This window comes from Centruroides vittatus, unplaced genomic scaffold (genome assembly GCF_030686945.1).
Source record: "Centruroides vittatus isolate TY-2023 unplaced genomic scaffold, ASM3068694v2 contig_487, whole genome shotgun sequence".
NCBI classification, from domain to species: domain Eukaryota; kingdom Metazoa; phylum Arthropoda; class Arachnida; order Scorpiones; family Buthidae; genus Centruroides; species Centruroides vittatus.
In genome coordinates this window covers 232,162-252,365 of record NW_027122275.1, presented here as the reverse complement: position 1 = coordinate 252,365, position 20,204 = coordinate 232,162, and the positions used below count along the sequence as shown (strand labels likewise).

The 20,204-nt window shown below is 29.9% G+C and overlaps 1 protein-coding gene across 5 annotated transcripts in view; it reads left to right on the top strand.

The window, feature by feature from the left end:
* Nucleotides 1-20,204, top strand: part of sxc (O-linked N-acetylglucosamine (GlcNAc) transferase sxc) — a 60,857-nt gene that overhangs the window by 24,702 nt on the left and 15,951 nt on the right. For 2 of the 5 annotated variants that reach the window (XM_067273727.1, XM_067273726.1), the window contains exons 2-15: nt 1,883-1,951; nt 5,484-5,634; nt 5,715-5,958; nt 6,041-6,109; nt 8,008-8,124; nt 15,661-15,740; nt 15,817-15,906; nt 16,563-16,809; nt 17,130-17,230; nt 17,304-17,457; nt 17,536-17,637; nt 17,706-17,885; nt 17,965-18,123; nt 19,345-19,434. In XM_067273727.1, the coding sequence (XP_067129828.1) occupies nt 1,883-1,951; nt 5,484-5,634; nt 5,715-5,958; nt 6,041-6,109; nt 8,008-8,124; nt 15,661-15,740; nt 15,817-15,906; nt 16,563-16,809; nt 17,130-17,230; nt 17,304-17,457; nt 17,536-17,637; nt 17,706-17,885; nt 17,965-18,123; nt 19,345-19,434 (1,853 nt within the window). The remainder of the gene's footprint in view (nt 1-1,882; nt 1,952-5,483; nt 5,635-5,714; nt 5,959-6,040; nt 6,110-8,007; nt 8,125-15,660; nt 15,741-15,816; nt 15,907-16,562; nt 16,810-17,129; nt 17,231-17,303; nt 17,458-17,535; nt 17,638-17,705; nt 17,886-17,964; nt 18,124-19,344; nt 19,435-20,204) is intronic. The other 3 variants (XM_067273730.1, XM_067273729.1, XM_067273728.1) reach the window with 2 other exon arrangements.

Here is a 20,204-nt window from a genome sequence, read left to right as displayed (position 1 = left end):
CTGTGTTAAACAAGGTCATTTTAACACAGAGTAAACAGGAAAAGGCTACACGTGACCAAAAATAAACAGATTTTATTTTAAATTTATTTTTATATTAATTTGCATAATAATATATGTTAAATAACACACAGAAATGTAAGTTCATTTTTTTGTGATGAAGGTGTTGGCTCTTCTGAAATTCTTGTTTTTTTGCTATAGTTGTGTAGTTTAATTTGTCGGTTTTTTCCTTAAGCAAATGTGGTAGCAGGAAATCGCATCCAAAATGCCTTGTCTTGCTTTTGCACTTCTTTCAAAATCTGGATCATTTGCTACAATTTGATCAATGATTTTGGTTATTGTTACCCAACTTTTACTAAGGAAATCTGTAGAGAAATTCTTTGGGTTCTTTGTTTTCAGAATCACTATTTTCCAGTTCCACATGAATTCCCTGTTCTGCCAGTTCTTGAAGGTCATTGTTGTTAAGGCTATCACCAGAAACCTGCAGTAACTCCTCAATATCCTGCTTGTCTAAATCTCCTAGTCCTGCTGTATTATTAGGTTGACAGATTGACAATCTAATAATACAGCAATAGGCTCTTCTCATTGAGAATTCTTGGATACGTTCAACCGTAACTTTTTCCACACTTTGTGCATTTATCAGTTAATTCTTGCCAAGTGAAGTCAATATTGCCTATGGCATCCATGATGATATATTTTTTCCACAAATTGCACCAAACAAACATGGATTTAAGGAAAGTACAGAGCTACAACGAATTGCCACCTTTTGCTGATTGGTTTGTGTTTGGGAATAATTGTATTATATATGAATCAATGAAATGCTGCGATAATTTGAATCAGCGTAAATTTTGAGCTTTTTTTTTTAGGTTTTGAGCAGACCATGTTATATTGAATCAGCATTAAGCAGGATCTTACTGTATTTGAAGCTTGCCTTTTATTAAATAAATAAAACTGTCTTTTAGCATTAAAATTACTTTTGTTTAAATTACAAAGAATTTTGTCTTCTTTCACTGTTCTGAAATAATTTTTTACTTTGAGACTTTTGTATAATGAAAAAATTTCCTATAGTGTGCAAAGTAAATTTAGACTACAGGTTATAGTATGATTTTAAAAATTAAAAATATTTTTTAGTCTATTTTCATATGTGTAAGATATCATTTGCAAGGAGTAGATTTGGTAACATTCATGAGGAGTTTCAAATGGTCTCTCTCAAGTCAAGTTCATAGTAAATAATGTTCAGAAATTCTTTCTTGGGATGCACTCAATAATAAACATGTAATAGTTCTGCCACATCCACTTCTTGCAAGTAAAGTTCTTGTTTGATTACTTGATGTTTACGAAAGTTTATAATAATAAAAAAAAACAAAAACAAATGCATATTTATTGTTTTTCAAAAACAAAATTTTAGTGTAAGAGTATGAATAAAACTGTTTGGTTTAATTGATATTTTGTCATATTGAAAAACATTTGATTTTTAAGTAATAATAGCAAAAATTATTCAATTTCAATTAAATTCATTCAAATAATTTAATGGTGAAATGTTTCTATAATAGCAAAAATAGTGATTTTTACATTAATCATAAAGACAAGATTTTTTTTAAAGTGAAGATTAATTTCATAAATATTTATTTATGAAATTAATCTTCACTTTAAAAAAATTTATTTAATTTAGTGTTAATAAATAGTAATTTTAAGAAATATTTTTATAATGTAGCCAACAAAATTAGTAATAGACACAAATTATAATATATCTTTAAACTTTTTTCATTTTAACGTCTAAAAAACTGAATTGTTGTTAATAATAATGTAGACTACGTTATGTTCTACTTTGTCCATAAAGCAAGTTATTGCATCTTAAAAGAACTACTGCTTAATTACTTTGCAGATGTAAATGGCAATAAAAGAAGTAGACCAAATGATATGCCCAACACTGCAGTTGCTGCAGCATTTCAGAGTAAGTATACTGGAATGCTTTAAATACTGTATATGCTGAGCAAAGAAACTTACTTAGTACTCTATTGGGATTTTCTTTGTACGTTGTTCCATAATTGATTTGAACGTAAAGAAAATTTTAAAATTTATTTGCATTTCTAATATTAAAGGTGTGGAAGTTTTCATGTTTTGTTTTTTTATAAAATAAAATTGTTTTAATTTTTGATTGAAAACTATTTTCACGCAAAAGCTTTTAACTGTAAATAAATGATTATTTTACTATTTTCAATTAATAACTGACATTTTTATTTTGCTGTAATTTATAATTGTACTAAATTCCTCTGAAGTAAAGTAGATTTCAAAGTGATTATGTATAGTTATTTGCTACATATTTTCATGCTGATCTAAATTAATACATTTTTAAAAATATCTGGCAGACATCAAAATTAGGTTTTAAAATTACATGTTTTACTTCCATTTATAATAAATCCAACAGAGAGAAGTAATTTCTTGCAAGGTCAGTTCTTAAATCTAATGAACTTTAATATACAAATATTATCAGATAATTTATATCTGCATTAATATAAATTTTCATTATAGAACAATATTTAACAATGAAATGAGAATAATTGCTTCAAATAAGGAATTTAAAAAAATTTAAATATGAAAATATATATAAATGCATGTAAATCAGATGATCTGCTAATAGATATATAAATTGTTTTTAATTTAGTTTAGAGATTTATTGAAATTAAATATAAGTTAATTTTTTTATCTATTTTTATATATGTTTGTAAAGTTAGAAAAAAAATTACACAATTTTAAGTTTAGTATATAATGATTTTTTTTTTAATCCTGTGCACTTAATTTCATATAATTTATACATCTAGGAAAAATGTAATTTGTTTTAACAATATAAAAAAAACTAAATTTTAAAAAATTGTTTAAACTAAATTTTTATAATTTTAAAATTTATAAAGTTCAAAACAACTGGAAATAATTTATTTTTATAATGAAAATATTTTGTAATTTTGGATTCTTTTGATTTTGTTTAAATAATCCAGTATGTCATATTCTTTATAGTACTGATTCTCAGTGTTTACTTTAAAATAAGGATCACTGTACATCAATTTATTTTTGATTAATTTTTCTTTTAAAATAATTATTTGTGGTGTCTACTTATATGAAATAGGATACATTCATTTCAGAAACACTTCTTACTGCAGTGTTTTTCTCAAATGTTTGTTTCTAACAGATTTCTGCTAACTAAAACAACTGTTCTAAAAAAACAAATATTAAAATTTTGATTAACAAATCAGTTTTAGTTTAACAAAATTAACTTACAATTAACTATTAAATAAATTACTTTAAAATTTTTTTATAATAAAATTTGAGAAAGTTTATAAATGTTATTGATGGTATGAAGAAAAATTTCTTAAGAATTAAGTGATTTTAATTTAAAATCCTGGATAATGGATATTACTATTAATTTTATAATTTATTGTTGTTACATTAGAAAACTGTATTTTAATAATAAATTTTTAAATAAAAAAAAAATAACATTATAGTTCTGTTTGAACTTTTATGGATCTGATTTTTCTTATTATATATTTCATATGATCTATGAGTCATGAGCAACCTTGGGGTCCTAATATGTGGCTCCTGGAGCTTTGCCAATGTAATTTTATTTAATTTTTTTCTGCCTCGAGACAGTTTGCAACAAGAAGGCAAAAAAATATCACAAATATCAATGTAATTATTAAACTGATATTTGCAATATTTTTTTAAAAGAACATTCAAATAAAACTTGATTGGTGAAAAGATGAAAGTAAACTGCATAAAATTAGCATGTGATATATAAATTAGTATTATTTTATAATGTGGAGATTATCTAAAGTGTTTCTGCTCAGTGGGCTTAAAAAAAGCCTATGAAATATCAATATATTTCATAACCTACAGTATACTATAAACTAAAATAATAGATGCTATTTCTAACTGCAACTCTAATGAGGGGGAATTACATTTGGCTTAACAGAAGCCTGCAAAGTTAATTTGTTGCCCATATCCAGAAAAAGTTGCTCATCACTTTGTTTATACTATGAAAATCTTTATTTACTTCACAGGCTACACAGATTATTAAATATAGAAATATCCATATAATTTTCTCTATTTTACTACGTATTTAATAACACAAGCATTTATTTTAAAAATATTATTTCACTATAAAAACTTTTGTATTGGTAAAACTATGAGAACTTTTGGATTTAATCACTGTTGTAATGGTGGGAATAATAATTTTCATTAACTTTTTTTTTTGCATATTTAATTTAATGTTGATTATTTAAATCAATGACTTCTGAACAAAATGTCTTGGTTAAATCATTCTATTAATGTTATGAATGATTATTTTAAGAATTTTCCAATTTTCCTTCTAAAATTCTGACAATTATTAAAATATTTAACAAGATTATAAAAGAAGCATGTTAAAATTTATTCAACATGAAGAGTGGAGGTAGATGAATAAAAATGATTTCAGTTTTTCTATTTAAAATTGTAAATCATTTACTTAAAATATGAAAACAATATTGTTCAGTTTATGGTGAAATGAATTGTTCTGCTTTTAAGTTATATTTATTAGGTATGCAATGCTTTTTTGATTAACACGTAACTGCCATCCGACATGCTGGCTGTCATACTAGTTAGGGCCTCACAGATCCATTCGATGCACAGGCCTAGGGCCTCACAGAGCCATCTGATTGCTGGACATCGCTATAACCAATGTAGTTTCACTCATGGTTAAATTATCCTGGCTTCGTAAGATGTTGTTTTACATCCTAGTGGTGGCCTCTCATGGACATCTATGAAGTTGGTTTCTGACTGCCGACTGTCGAACCACCCAATGAGGCTCATGAAGAGGTTCAAAGGTCAGCAGTTGAACCACATCTGATAGTTTTTTTTTTTCAATAGTGAATAGTTAAAACAAGGAAAAAATATCAAAAACTAGTTTAATTATTCTCTCTTGTTACATATAAAGTAATTAATATTAAATATTTCATTGTCTTGTAGTCTTTGGTTTCAGGCCATATGACGGCCAGTCATCATTGATATATTTTTTTTATCTTCACTCAACTGACTGTTATATAATGACTTTTCTATTTATATCATAAAGTATTAAATATCAAATTTTCTCATTGTGGCCTGAAAAAGTGGAAAATATCATATTACAGTTAGCCTGATAAAATGCAAAATATCATATTACAGGTGGCAGTTAATGTCTTAATAGATATTCAATAATGAAGTTTGGCAGTGTCACTTTGGAAAATAACATGTAGATGTTAATAGACAGAATTTTTATATTTGAAAGATTGGTTATCTACTATCACTTTTGTTAATTTACTTGAATTTTAAACAATGTTTTGTAAAATCACTGTGTTGAATTCATGTATTAATTTTGTTTAATTTAAATAAATGGAAATTATTAATGTGATTTTATGAACAGGGTTAAAATTCTAAATTATTTTGAACTTTCATAGAATCAGAATTATTTTTTTAAGGTTTGGGGGAATTGGCACACAGAGAATATCAGGCAGGTGACTATGAGAATGCTGAGCGTCATTGCATGCAATTATGGAGACAGGATCCAACAAATACTGGAGTGCTTTTATTATTAAGTTCTATACATTTTCAATGTCGTCGATTAGATAAGTAAGTATAAGTGATTTTTGTATATATTTTTATTAATTAAATATCACAGTTTAGAATTAAATATATAATAACTTTTTTAGATCTGCACATTTCAGTACATTAGCAATCAAACAGAATCCATTGTTGGCAGAAGCCTATTCAAACTTGGGAAATGTCTATAAGGAACGAGGACAATTACAGGAGGCTTTGGAGAATTATCGCCATGCTGTGCGGCTCAAGCCAGATTTTATTGATGGTTACATCAATTTGGCAGCTGCTCTTGTTGCTGCAGGTGATATGGAACAAGCCGTACAAGCTTATGTATCAGCACTACAATATAATCCAGTGAGTACTGTTTATTTTTAATGCCTAAGAGGAAATTCCAAGACAAAATAATTGTAATTTTTTAATATTTTTTTAAATTTAGGATTTGTATTGCGTTCGCAGTGATTTAGGTAATCTCTTGAAAGCTTTAGGTCGTCTTGATGAAGCAAAGGTAGGGCAATTAATTGTTGTGATTGTGTTTTGAATATTTATCCTTTTTTCCTTTGTATGTTCCCTTGTCTCCCTTTGCTAAGAACTTTCATAAAATAATTGCTAAATTGTTTTGTTTTAAATGATTTAATGAATAAAATCTCCCATGTCCTTCCCACTGTACCTTTATTCTAGGTTTTCAGTGGTTATATAGAATTGTTGCTAAGCTATTTTTACTTAATAAATAAAAATAAAGAAAAGAGTCCAAGTTACTTGAATGCTTAAAATGAAAAAAATCATTGGTTTCAGTATAACTCTGTGGGCTAATAAGTCCATTGGAGATCTTTCAGGCTCTGACTGACTTAAAGTATCAGAATTGATATAACCGGGATTATCTAGTGTGGGGGAATTTTTGTAATAAATTATAACTGAGAAAAAGAACTAGAAATTCCATGTTGTATCAAAACTGATATGCAAGTTACGACAGTGGATTCCATTTCCCTGTGTTGAAGACTCATCAGTTTCTCAAAGAAAGGATGTAATATTTTATCTTTTGTTGTTTTTTTGGGAGGGAAGTTTTGGACAAAGAGAAAAAAATTATATACTTTCTAAAATTTGGTTTCTGAACAAAAATCTTTTGACATCCTTTCTTGCGCGCTGCGATTTGTGCATATTGTAGCTGCTGCGCGCGATTTTTTTTTTACTGCTTGCTGGCAGTATTAGGTAATTTGGCCTCTTACTTATTTTTTCAAAAATAAGTTCAGTCTTAAATATTGCCACTGAAAAACTAGTATTGTAACCCTATTCTTTTTCCCCATTTCATACTTGCATGAATATTTTTACTATTAAAATTCGTAAAAATTTGTGTATATTTCTTAACTTTGATAATAAATATATTATCCTTATTCTTTTGTATTATGTAAAAGCTTTGCTTTATTTATTAAATTTAAAATATTTTATTAATGGACTGCTAATATTGAGGTATTTTCAAAATACTTATAAGACCAAATAAAAATTTGAGAATAAATAAAAATCTTTTCTGAATGCAAAAGGAAAAGGATTGATTACAGATTTCTCTACTGAAAGGATGTCAGAACGCTATTAATGTACCGTTTTCTTTTTCTCCCTGAAGATTTTAAATCATATTAATACAACATTTGTACTTGGTGCAGAACAAGTGAGTTAGATCCAGCCAAAGCCATAGACTAAGTGGATCCGGTCTTTCATCATGTCACATCGGTCACATCGGTAATGAAAAATATTTTTTTACCAGGATTTTGACTTACCTGCAGTTTTTTTATAGCTTGTAATCAGTAAAGATTGAACAGCTTTCCTTGACAGTGGCTAACATTAATTATCTATTACATTTTTTATCTAGTAGAGAAAAAAAAATAGACCCACTGTCAATCCTCTTTATTCTGGTTTTCTCCACAGTTATTATCAGTTCACATCTGTTGAAATAATATGTGGGAAAGCAGCTGTAGGATTTTGGATTGCCTCAATAAGGAGTCTTAACTGACATCCAGTAAGTTAAATAACTTTTAAATGTATTAAAAACAGCTGTCACTTTAGATGCAACTTTATGGCACTGATGCATGTGCGCTTTTGAAAAATCACAGCCAGTGCATCTTCTCCCCTGCGCTGCGCTGCGCATTGCTGCTGCGTTAATTCTTAATAGGAACAAAAAAAAATTGTCCCAATTACAGGAGTCCTTTTGGCTCTCTGAATCATACTGACAATAAAATTTGTTCCTGTTAGGAGCTGCGTTGTCGCGCGCTGCGCTGCGTCGTGTCCCTTTTCCTGCTCACCTCAGACACTGGCTGTGTAATTTAATAAAATTATTTGAAGTAATTACTTATATATGTCCTTTTATTTTTTATTTTTATTTTTGTTCCTGTTTGCCTCCATTTAAATTGGCAGGCATGCTACTTGAAGGCAATTGAAACCTGTCCTACCTTTGCTGTTGCCTGGAGCAATCTTGGATGTGTTTTTAATGCTCAGGGAGAAATATGGTTAGCCATACATCATTTTGAAAAGGTAAGTAAAATTTAATTAGTATTATAAATTATTGTTTGTTCAAGTTACATTTTTGTCTTAAAATTTTATTAAATTCATGTGTTTTATGTTAAATTGTTTATTTATTAATACATTTATTATTTCTGTCAAGAACAACCTTATTAAAATGTAATATATTTACATATGTATTATAAATGCATATGTTCTTCACCTGGTAATCATTCCAGTACTGTATGAATGGACTCCAAATATTTTGATATTTTGTAGACACTGCTAATATGGTAGCTGTCTTTTATGAAATAAAAATTGTTCTGTAATATTTTGAACCTGCATAATGATTTTCATAAATCTGAGCATCTTTTTTTTCCCATTAAAATTAATGAAGTTTACTGTCATTGCGTGTAATAATTTTTTGAAGATATAACAAACTGGTCTCTACTATATCCTATTATTATTCTATCTACATCTGCTTATTTCAAAGTAATTGAAATAAGCAGATGTAGATAGGACGAGTGAAGGGAAAAGTAATTGCTATAATAAGATAGTTTTTTTTTTTTTTTTATTGTGAAACAATATCTATTGGGTTGTTCGGAAAGTAATTTTGTTCTTTTTTATTACTAGAGGAATTAGATGTATTTTTACTAGCCAATTTTATTTTAAACCACATTTTCATTATATACTTCGACAGCTGACATTTTAAGGCTTATTTGTAAAAAAATTTTGTTTGATTCTGTACAATTGTTTTTTTCGGTGACCCTTCAAATATGGAAAATCGAAAGCATCATATTCGGCATATTTTGCTTTTTTATAACTAAAAAACCAAAATGCTGTTCAAACAAGAAAAAAATTGTGGTACATGTTTGGAGAAGATGTGTTGAGGAAAGACAGTGCCAAAACTGGTTTACAAAATTGCATTCTGGCAATTTTAATATCGAAGATACACCACATTCTGGATGGCCATTTGAAGCCAATGAAAACAAAATAAAGGTACTGATTGAAGCAATCTGCCGTATAACAACACGTGAAATCACTAAGAGATTAAATCTGTTAAATTGAACCGTTTATTATTACTTGAAATGAATTGGTTTCGTTTCAAAGCTCGATATATGGGTTCCACATGTTATTAACGAGAAGATGCTCTCTATGATTGGATTTTAAAGAAATTTTTTTTTGAGCTTTTACCAGACAATTTAACAATTGATTCGAAAGTGTACTGCCATGGAGTAAACAAATTAAGTAATATCGTCAAACAGAAAAGGCCAGAATTGATCAACAAAGTGTAGTGTTTTACTATGATGATGAGAAATTTCACACAAGAAACTGTTATAGCTTAGATGGGATGTGTTATCACACCAACCATATTCGCCGGATCGGGCACACTCAGATTATTACTTGTTCCGGTCTATACAAATTTTTTTTTAACTAAGACATTTACTTGAAATGACAATGTCAAAAATCACTTGGATCAGTTTTTTGTAAACAACGATCAAAATTTTTATGAATGTGAAATCATGCTACTACCAGAAACAATGACAACAGGTATTTGACCAAAATGGTCAATATATAATTCAATAAAATATTTATTTATTATAAGAATATTGTGTTTATTTTATTTTTCTCTGGAAAAAACGAAATTACTTTCTGAATAACCCAATAGCTTCTTGACTATCTGGCTGTATTTTTACTTCAGTTTATAATTGAATATGCTAGTTTTTACTTTACAAAGCATAAATTGTCTTATTTATTCATAAGTGAAAAAGGATGAATAAATAGGATTAAAAGTATAAAATCATTATTGATTAATCATATTTTTTAAATTAGCAAGCTTGTTCAGTTTCATTGATACTAATTTCTTGACCTATATAATTACATTATCTTAAGATTATAATTATTTGCATTATCAAATGTTACTTCAGAAATATTATTTTGATAGTAGCTGGGGTACCTGGCTTCACTCAGGGAGTTTTTATGAGATTGTGTGGTAGTTGGAATAAAAGGATAAACTTTAAAATATAAGAGGTAAAAAAATTTTTTGAAAACATATTTCAACTATTTACAATACTTGTTTATAAACAACATTTTTCATTTTGTTATCTGGGGTATATATGTACAAATTTTTCGAATTTCCTACTCGAGAGCAAGCTATGTATAGTTGACCGTGAGAGAAGCAGGACTCTTTCAGGTTGATGCTGCAATTTTTAAAGTGTGTCCTTGCACTTTGTTAATTGTAAAACTATAGGCTAATTTGATTGGAAATTGCAGTCTTTTAAATTGGAATGGCAGTTCAATAGAGATCAGTGGTATTCTGGGGATAAATACTGTGTGTCCTTTGTCCTTTCCAGTCATAAGTTTGGCTTCGATGATGATATTTGATAGCTGTTTCGCAATCATCCTTGTTCCATTACATAGTTTTGGTGAGTTCAGATTTCTGAGTAGTATGATCGGAGATCCAGTTTTCAGTTGAAGACAGTGTAATGACATTCCTGGTACTTGCAAACAGTTTAGAAATTCTGTAGGAAAGTTGACACTTTCTTCAACATTTATCATCGCATTGATCGATTTGTATATTCTCTCCTCACCGGGAATTTTCTTTTGAATATTAAAGTAGATATCGTCGACAATATTACTTTTAGTTGCCAAAATTGCCCTCTGAAATAGCCACTCCGAATTGGTATAGTTGTGAACGATGTTTGGATAAATTTGGTTGATGAGTTCGTTTTCAGTAGTGGCTATGTTGCAAAAATCACTGTTGAGTTCAATGAAGCCAGTCTTCTGGTCAGTGGGATATGTGCCTTTGCCTATTTGTAAAACTTTTTGAGCAAAATGTGCTGTTGTTCCGTCTTTCGAGAGTTCAACTCTCATATTTTTTGTTAGTCACAGTATTTGTGTGTGTGGCCAGAGATGTGAATTTTTTTTTAATCATGCATTGATCTTGTCTGCTGGTGTTGAATTGGGGATAACTGGAAGTTTGTCGAAAATCTCCTGAGAGTATGAGTAGAGCTTCTCCCATCACTTCAGAGTTTCTTCGCGAGTCTTGTAATGTTCTGTCCATGGCTTAGAGTGATTTTTTTTTTTTTTTTTGTGCCATTTTGAATTCGTCCCAGAAGATAATTTTAGTTTGTTTTAGAAGTTCACCCCGTCCAGATCCTCTTGAGATTTTACGTATCTTGGAATTGTTCTTCGGCTATATTCAATGGTAGTTGTAGGGCCAAATGGGCAGTTTGTCCTCCTTCCATAAGTGTGGCTGCAATGCTGGATGGTGCAAGTGCAATGTGTTGTTTAGCATGTATTTCTGCCAGCAATAGATTTATTAGAAACATTTTCCTGGTGCCGCCTGGTGCATCCAAGTAAATAATTCCGCCAGTGTTTTGTTGATCTGGTCCATGATAACGTTGTAAATTTTTTTTTTTTAATTGTCATTGAGGAATGGTTTGTTGTGAGCAATGTATTGAAGTAGTTCGTTGATGTTGTAGCTTTTTTTCCTTTGTAATTTCGAAGTTTAGCACACTGAAAGCATCTTTTCATGGTGTTGGCATCCCAAGTTGTACTAAGGTCTGGTTTTTTATTGCTAAACATTTATCTTCTAGGCAAATGAGTGTTTCATTGAAGATGTCGTTGAATTCAATGGCCAGTTCTGGATGAGCTTGTCGGATTTGGTACAGTATGTCATCACTCATACTCTCTTTGAAGGAGTCCCATAGCTGTTTTGGATTCGATGGGTTACATGTTGTTAGAATTATTGCAAATAAGTCTAATTTGTTTAGCTGAGGCTGTGATTGAGGCTTCTTGTAGTGTTAATTCCTAGTGGTTGTTGTTTTCCAGTAGTCCTAAGCATTGGGAAGCATGCCAACGCTTAGGACTACTGGAAAACTGGTCAGTGAAAAATTTCTAGAGGGTGAAACTTCCAGCCCTTATATCTTCAACAGCACGCCCTTGAGGTAAAGACGGGAACCTTCTTCATGGATGGAGGATAAAGGGCCACCACACCATATAACTCTCTTGACCGTACCAGAACTCGTTTTTGAGTTTTAGCAGCACGCTTTTATAATATATATTGATAATAACCATAAACTTTATTAAATTTATTTTTATGCAATTTTATTCTCAAATATTTACTGAATAACCTGCTATGTAAAACTTTCAATTTTTTAAAATGTGTTTTATGAAGAATGACATACAAGAAACATTATTGCATGTTTGTAAAAACATACTCTGGTTTATCAAAGGATGATAAATGTGTGTGTGACTTCTTTACTGATGATGATGAATCCAGTTCTATATACCTATATTTTCTTTTCCATTATTGATTTTTAATATCAGTGAAGAGAATTAATAGTTCTTTTCTTTCTTTTTCTTTTGTTTTATTTTTTTTTCCTACAGCCATTGATTACAGCTTTGAGTATGATTTAATCTATATAACAGCGAGGACATGGTAAGAACAGTTCAGTAAGTACACACAATGATTCAAAAGGTCTTGGATCACAAAACAAACTATTTTTACCCAGGAACATATAACCACAAATGCCACTTGAGTTTTCTAGAGAATGTTGTTTTCTAGAAATTGTTGAGTAGTTGTGACATTGCAGGAGTAGGATGCATTGCTACAGTAATATACTGAAATGACAATATGCACTTAACTTATGGGGGCAATGAATGGAAACAGGCAAACAGCAGCACAATTGAGTCACAAACAGTTCCCAAACAGACGTGCCCAAAAAGAGGCAGTCATACACCAAATTGTTTACAATTCATGTAGAAGTACAGTACATGAGCTATTTCACAGCACATTGGTGTACCTCAGTCTAGTGAGGCAAGTATTATGTGAGAAGTGGTTATATTCAATTGGTCCAGTCGTTGGAACCAGATGATTACTGCTAGCATGTGGATTTTGCATGTTGGTTTTTCAACATTGTGCTGAACAGCTGGAATTTCTAGTGAGAGATCTGTGGTTTAAGGAGTTTAAATTTTATGGGATTAATTATTAAAACAAAATATTTTAGAATTGAATAGAAAAACGTTTAAAAATTTACCATAATAATTCAAAATTTTTATCAAAGTTACACATCAAAGAGAACAAGGAACAAAATGTTTCCTTTGTTGACAGTCAGTTCCTGAGAGAACTGTCTTCCTCATGACTAAAAGGCTGACTAAACTCAAAAGACCTCCCCAGTCAGATGATCCTTAAGCTCGATCTCCATTGGAAGAGATCTGGAGAAATTAAGAGGTATAAATAGGGAATGCATGCCAAACTCGATTCACCTTAACAGATCTACATAGGAAGGTTGCCTCAGGCCACATAGACGTCGGCAATAACTTCTATGTGCGCATTAAATATATGTTACCAGATTCCCTTCTCCTCAAGATCCTCTCCCAATGTAACACTACCGAAGAAAAGATGATGATCAACCTAAAGTGAAGGTAGTATAATATCTAGATTGATGTAAACTCTCTCTCTCATGCATATAGGTTAATTAAGATTGATAGATAGATGACCTTTCTCCGCGAGATAGGTTTTAGTACGTAAGATAACCTTTGTAATCCAACTAATTTGTATTTTATTTTCTTTTGATTCAGTTAAATTTTTATTGTTATTTGTTAAATGGATTCGTCTGACTCATCATCAACCAACAGCCTTTCCAACTTACTCGTGACCCTCCCACTCGAAATTCCTCGCGAATGAATGATAGCGTGCCTAACGCTATAACTAGGCTGGTGTCAGGAAAAACAAACTTACAAGGGATCTTTACAGACCCTTGTTTCTCATTAAGTCTAAGGAAGCCATACTTCAATGACCGTGGGCCAGTCTTACTGACTGTGCTGCCGATTAAGCGGTATATAAGTACTTTCCTCAATTCGGCTAGTCCCTCACACTAGCATGGATTCTAATCGATTGATGAAACTATCTTCTCACATGAGTGTGGTGTTTAGTGTGCATGACAACTTGAGCTACATGCCCTCATGCCATGCAACAATAGTTCATCATAAATGTTTGGGCAGGCATTGTTGGAGACTGTTTGTTTGCTTGGGCCATACCTTTTTCCAACTTGCCTAAATGGACATAATTACAGGATATTTCTGGAGGAGGGGTTGCTAGAACTACTGCATGAGGATCTTGTGTGTTCTTATGCAGGTGGTTTCAGTTTGATGTGTGGGAGTACCTTCACAGCATCTTTCCTGTTCAATAGCTTGGTCAGAGTTGATCCATCACTTGGCTGTCACAATCACCCAACTTGTCCCCATTGGTTTCTTCTTCTGGAGGGTTACCTCAAAGGTAGTCTTGTTTCTGATGCTGACCTGGTCACAAAAGTCATTGAGGTAGCTGCATGTGTCTGAGAGGGGCATTTTTGAACATGTTTGCCAATGCTGTGAGGCATATATTTCTGCTGGTGAAAAGAATTTTGAGTACCACCTCTGGACTTTAAACATATTATGTGGGTAATAAACATATTGTACCCTAACTTGTATTTTTTTCCGTATGGTTCTTCTTGTACTTATAGTAACAAATGCCACCTAGAGTTACTATATGTTCTTAGGTGAAAATGGCTTGGTTTTGTATTCCTGACCTAAGTTTGGCTAAGACCTTTGAATCACCCTGTATATAAAATAATTACATATGCAAAGCAAAAATTATGATTTATAAATTACTTGTAAGGATAAGTACAATAAAGTCAGTATAAATCAGAATTGCATGGTTTCAAATTATTTTTTCAGGTTTTGCAGGTTTCCATTTTGAACACATTTAGGTTTATTATGTGTAATTCAAACTGATTTCAACTAAAGATGGGAGCATTTAAATACAAGAATTGAACTTTCTGATGGCAAAAGTTCTCATTGCTCCCAAAAACTTGTGCTAGGTATTCAAATACTTTGTAGATTCCATTTTTATGCACTTACATGACAGTAAACAAGCCAATTTGAATACCAAGAGCTAGTGTATCACTCCACTTTTGGAAATTATAATTATACTATAATTAATCATTTAATTCTCTGTAATTATCAATATGTTAATCAATTTGTTTTTGAATACTTGGTACTAGTTAATTACCAATTAATTCATACAAGCAAAATTAGCACCACTGTTATCTCATTCTCATTGTTTTTATGAATTGTATTTGTTGCTTGTTCTTGAGTTCACTTTTCAAACTCTTTGCAATTCTTGAAAGTTCTTTTCTTTCTATATTCAATTTTGCCCGTAGTTAATTATAACACACTGTCTGTGTGTCCCCCTTATCATGTTATCATTATTTCTCTGACAAGGTTTGAAATTGTTCTTGGAATACAGTTCATGCTCTGGGTGATATACATGATTTGTTTTTGTTTCTTTCTCTCTGATTGGAATTTTAATTTTCTGCTTTATCTAGGTTAAGTTGTATTCTTTGTATTCAAAGCTCTTTTATTTCTGCAGTCACCAGGTTTACAATAAAATTTAAGATAGATAATTACTCAGTTCTAAGGTATTATTCTGTTTATGCAGGTTTCTAGTTTCATTTAGATAAATGTTACTGTGTGAAATAAATTATTATAAATAAAACTATTAATGACTACTTCTGTTCTTAGGCTGTTGCGTTAGATCCTAACTTTTTGGATGCCTATATAAACTTAGGAAATGTCTTAAAAGAAGCTAGAATATTTGACAGGTAATTTAAATAATTCTTACAAATAACTATTAAAGAATATTTATTTTAAAAAATTAATTTTTATTAATGATTTCAGAGCCGTTGCTGCTTACTTAAGAGCATTAAATTTAAGTCCCAATAATGCTGTGGTTCATGGAAATCTTGCTTGTGTATATTATGAACAAGGGTAAATTAATAAATCATATTGTGTTTAATACTTGATTGCCTCTTGTTCTTTGAAGTAAGCACAAAATTGCTATGTAGTACTTATCACACAGAAATACTTTTCTTCATGAATAATGTGGACTTTATTTCGTACAGTGGAAATGCATTTTGGGCTGTTTGCCATCTTCAATCCTTATTGTACAATTTCATAAAACAAATGATAGTTACTCCAGCAGTCACTACTAAATAAATATTTCAAAACAAAGGAAATAAAACTGTTATTTTTTACAGTTGTACAAAATAATTTATTATGTGAGATCCAAGGGAGGTAGGAGAAAGTCATATCTCCCCTCAGACAAAAATATATGACGAATTTGGACATTAACTATAAACTTAAGTTGCAAGGTGATCTGTATACAGAGTGAGAACAATGGATAGTTGACAATTATATGGCCAGGGACGCATATTTTCTCGGCTAGAACCTTTTTCTATCGAGGTTGTTTATACTAGGGAAAAATTTTTACAAGTTCTGAGTTTAATGGAATTCCAGATCTCACAATTATTAATCAGTGTTCTTGTGTGATAAGTTCTTCATAGCAATTTTCTACTTCATATTATGCATGTTAAATTTTTCATTATTAGCAGTATTCAGTTTATGAATTTAAATTTTATTTTTAGATTGATTGATTTAGCCATAGACACCTACAGAAGAGCTATTGAATTGCAACATAATTTTCCTGATGCTTATTGTAATCTTGCAAATGCTCTTAAAGAAAAAGGCCTGGTGGTAGAAGCAGAGGAATGCTATAATACTGCACTGCGTCTTTGTCCAACACATGCAGATTCTTTAAATAATCTAGCTAATATCAAGAGAGAGCAAGGTTTTATAGAAGAAGCTACTCGTTTATACTTAAAAGCTTTAGATGTGAGTATTTATTATAGGTTTTTAAGTTTTAAAATGTTCAAAATAGTTTATCAAGTTCTTGTACTGATTTATCTTTCTTATAATTTTTGTTTACACACTTAAATTTAAAATTAATTTAAATTGCATATATGACATTTTTGTTTGATTAGTAGTTGACAATTGGATATTCTAAGGAAAAAGATACTCAATGTCAAAATCTAATGAATTTAATTTTTTTAATTTTAAAAGTTCTGAGGATTATTTTTAAAATTTTAGAATTAAAGAAAATATTTATTAGTTTATTAATTCAGCTTTATACTAATTGCAAAATTTATTTATAGGTATTTCCAGAATTTGCAGCTGCACATTCAAATTTGGCAAGTGTTCTACAGCAACAAGGAAAACTTAATGATGCTCTTATGCATTATAAGGAAGCAATTAGGTATGATTTTATTGTATTGAGAGAAGAAAATCATAAGTTTATTTATTTAATGTTGTTCATATTTCATTTGTAGGATTTCACCAACATTTGCTGATGCTTATTCTAATATGGGGAATACATTAAAGGAAATGGGAGATATACAAGGTGCTCTACAATGTTATACTCGAGCTATACAAATTAATCCGGCATTTGCTGATGCACACAGCAATTTAGCCTCTATTCATAAAGTAAGTTATTTTAATTTATTTACTTGTAACATTTAAAAAGGCTTTTTTCATTGTTACTTAAAGAAATTTAATAACTAGGATTCTGGAAACATTCCCGAAGCTATTCAGTCATATCGCACAGCTCTGAAATTGAAACCTGACTTTCCTGATGCCTATTGTAATTTAGCCCACTGCCTCCAGGTATGGCTTAGTCATAAATGAGATATTGATATTTTTTTTTCATTAATTTAATTATTGTTGTTTACTAGATTGTTTGTGACTGGACTGATTATGAGTTAAGAATGAAGAAATTGGTAGCAATTGTTGCTGATCAGTTGGATAAAAATAGGTTACCATCTGTTCATCCTCACCATAGCATGTTATATCCATTGTCACATGATTTTCGCAAAGCTATTGCTGCTCGTCATGCAAACTTGTGCTTAGAAAAGGTACTAAATTTTGTTTTTAGAAATATATGTTATGTTTTAATTGCAAAGGATTGCTTAATTAACGATGTTTTTTTTTCAGATTCAGGTATTACATAAACCACCTTATCAACATCCTAAAGACCTAGCTACTAGTAATGGTCGGCTTAGAATAGGCTATGTTAGTTCAGATTTTGGTAATCATCCAACTTCTCATTTAATGCAAAGTGTGCCTGGAATGCATAATAGAGATAAAGTAGAAGTAAGTGTGTTCAATTTTCATAGATAAATCTAATATAGATTGATATTTTTGACTTAATCATTTTCAATTTATTATAATTTAAGATTTAAACCTTGCTAATAAATCTTTATTTGACAACTTTATCATAAATACTGTATAAGTCCAACTTTTTAGAAGTCAAATATTTTTATTGAACATAGATTTGTCACAGTACGAAGTTCAACAGAAATGTTCTGCTTTGAAACAAGTTCTGTTTAACTATATAATTTAATATAGTACATTGTAGTAATATAAACTTTGCATTCTTATCTTTTAGCTGTAAAATTGACAACCAATAAATAATGAAATTATCAGTTCTATTAAAAATGTAATTTCTCAAAGAATTAAGATAAATGTGAAATTTATAAAAAAAATTTTATTTTTTGAAGCTTAAAACATAGTTTTTCATTATTTCTGCATACTGTACTACATTATTTAGTACATGGGGGGTTTCTGCTAAATATTCTGAAATGTAGTTAAATGCTGCTAAACTGTTCAGAGAAGCAGTTCAGATGACAAAATTTTATAATTGTTTAGTTTTAATGTTTTTTAGTTACACACAATTACTCTACCTTTATGAAGTACAGTGGATAATAATTTGAAATAAATACCTTTTGGAAAAATATTTAATTCTTCACAAGAGACTTGCTGTAATAAATTGGTAATTGTTTAATTGGATACAAATTTATTCAAATTGTAATAAATGCCAGTACAAATTTTTAATATCAAATGTAGATTTTTTTTTTATATATTTGGACTTGTGTGGGTTGGTATCTTTTGTCTATATATGACATTACTTTTTGTAATTATATAAGTCTGCCAAGGGAGTAAAAATGTTGTATTTGGAGATCATTTGCAAAACAAGGAAGGCTGGGAACCACTGACGTATGGCTGAGCCAATTTAACATTACCTTTTTTCCAAGATATAGGATCTTCAATGACTATTTTTATTTATTTTTCGCACTATTTATATTTGTATACTTTCACCTGTACTCTCAAGATTATCTGTGTTTGTCTCCCATTGTATGCTACTTGTCTTTACTATTCACAAAGTTAAATGGTTATAATGTTCTTAGTAATTAAAGTTTCAATTTTACAAATAAAGATAAATATATAAAATTATAATAATCCAAAATAAGTTCCTTTTTTTCTTAGAAGTTAATTTCTATTAAGTTAATTTTTGCTGATTTCTTTTCAATATAGATTTTCTGCTATGCATTAAGTCCTGATGATGGAACTACATTCCGTTCAAAAATTGCCAATGAAACAGAGCATTTTGTTGATTTATCTCAGGTAATTGTAAAATTTTAAACCTTTGTTAGAAGATTATTATTATTAAAAAACTACAAAATTGAGATTCTGTGAAATCAGATAAGCTTCTTTCACATTTTTATTTAAAATTGCAATAAGTACTCAATAACTAACTTTGCCATTCATAGAGAGAATCAAAATAGTAATAACTTTTTTTAATTTAACAAGATAATCTGTTTATAACTCATTTTTCTAGAAAAGAATGGATGAATATTCTATTAACTGCAAATATTAATGTATTCAAAAGATATTTTTTCTTAATCTTGCATTCTTGCATTTACTGATTATTTTGTAATGTAATAATAAAGGTTAAAACAATTTCATAATTTGGAAAAATATTTAGTAGTAGAACATATCATTAAATGAGTAACTTTTTCAGTTAATTGAATAAATCTTTTATTCCAAAAGTCACATAAACATCAAATATTTATTTGCTACAGAATGTATGCATTTTATATCAAGGGGGAAAAAAACATTTGAAAGTAACAGTATTTATAATATTCCAAAGTTTCTTTTTTTCTCCTCCAAAGCTAGTTTATATAAAACAAGTCCCAAATACGGCCTTGCCATTTTACAAGACTGTCTTGGAGACTCACTACTTCGACGCTCATGGTGGGTCTCATTCTCATTCTCCAGTTTTCTTTGGTATTGCTGGTTTTGAGTGCAATCATTCAAACTTTGCTGGCCACGACCATGAGGTCATCCACAATGCATTTTTGATGAAATTAACCTATTCAATGTCCAAATTTCTT